The 1,430-nt window shown below is 57.0% G+C and overlaps 1 protein-coding gene across 1 annotated transcript; it reads right to left on the reverse strand.

Moving 5' to 3' along the window:
• Positions 1–261: 261 nt before the first annotated feature.
• EMIHUDRAFT_257739 (hypothetical protein) lies at positions 262–602 on the reverse strand (the record flags this gene model as incomplete). The annotated part of the gene is made up of 2 exons (XM_005762745.1): positions 262–441; positions 588–602. The coding sequence occupies 2 exons, from the start codon at positions 600–602 to the stop codon at positions 262–264; spliced, it is 195 nt and encodes a 64-aa protein (XP_005762802.1).
• Positions 603–1,430: the final 828 nt, after the last annotated feature.

The following is a 1,430-nucleotide window of genomic DNA, read 5'->3' on the forward strand; positions in this document are numbered from 1 at the left end:
GGTTTTTTTGTGGGGGTCTGGGTGGTTGAGATTCATGGAGGACTTCCCCAAAGGGGTGTGGGGGGGTTTCAATCCCCTTGGGTTTGAAGGGGCATTTTTGTGCCGGGTGCCCCTGAAACAGTTTCGTGGAGGTTCAGGACCCCTCAGGAGTTTTTTTCAAGAAAAGAGGTCTTTTTGGTGTCATGGAACATATTGGCTGCGTTCTTGACGACGTGGTCCGAGAGGCGAATGTGGCAGGGGAAACCCTTCTCCGTTACGCGCTTATAGAGCTAGCGGGGCCGTGTTGTGGACATGAGGCCGGGTGTTGCCCTGCTTGAGCAAAAATGCCAGAAACTCCTCTTCATTGCGATTGAGGGGGAGAAATTTTCCAATCAACTGATACGTAGTGGCATAGCCCGCCACGTTGAGCTTGCGGATGCCGGCGTCTCCGAGCCCGGGCACCTCATGCAGATCACCCGATAGGGGCTTCTCTAAGAAGAGCTCCTCCTTCGTCGGCATTCGCGAGCGTGCCAACCTACGGACTGGAACTTCCGAGGCGTCAGCGGGGCAGCCGGCAGCCGAGTGGAGGAAGGGACGGACGCACGGACCATTGAGATCAGCATGTGAACGCAAATACATCTCTCTCTCTCTCTCTCTCTCTCTCTCTCTCTCTCTCTCTCTCTCTCTCTCTCTCTCTCTCTCTCTCTCTCTCTCTCTCTCTCTCTCTCTCTCTCTCTCTCTCTCTGTGTGTGTGTGTGTGTGTGTGTGTGTGTGTGTGTGTGTGTGTGTGTGTGTGTGTGTGTGTGTGTGTGTGTGTGTGTGTGTGTGTGTGTGTGTGTGTGTGTGTGTGTGTGCGTGCGCGCACGTGTGGATGTACTATCCTCCCATCCTCGTTCAACGGTTGTACCCGAAGGTGGACTGTTGAGAAATTTGGTGAAGACCAGCATTTCGTCTTATCAAGGTCTGTGAACGCCTCTTCCCACGCAGCCGTGCTTTGGCTTCTTGTTCTTGAAACCCCCAGTCCAAAACTTGGGCCGATGACAGTTGCTTGACACGCAGAAGCGCGCCAGGGCAGCCTCATGGCGCCCGCCGGAGTCGCTGCACAGGAGGTGGTGAAGTCACACTGCCTCACGGGCTCCAACAAGGTGTCAAAATGCCCAGGCGGCGGCTCTATCAGATCTTTGTTTCCGCCGCCGCCGCCGCCATACTTTCACTTGTGTGTCTTGTCAGTAGCTCAGTAGTGGAGGCCAGGGAGGCCTGTGTGCTCGAGAGTGCGGAGTGGCTGCAATCGTCTGCGCAAGCCAAGGCGCTCAACCAACAGCCCACCCGCCGCCGAGCAGCAGCACATGGACCGCTGTCCGCTCCGGTCGCGAGAGCGAGCTGCGAGTCGCATCAACGCGGGGGCCGACCGGTGCAAACGGCTTCAGATGAAGCTGCCCCCAGCAGGCGTC

The sequence above is a fragment of the Emiliania huxleyi genome, assembly GCF_000372725.1.
Source record: "Emiliania huxleyi CCMP1516 unplaced genomic scaffold EMIHUscaffold_6629, whole genome shotgun sequence".
Lineage (NCBI taxonomy): Eukaryota > Haptophyta > Isochrysidales > Noelaerhabdaceae > Emiliania > Emiliania huxleyi.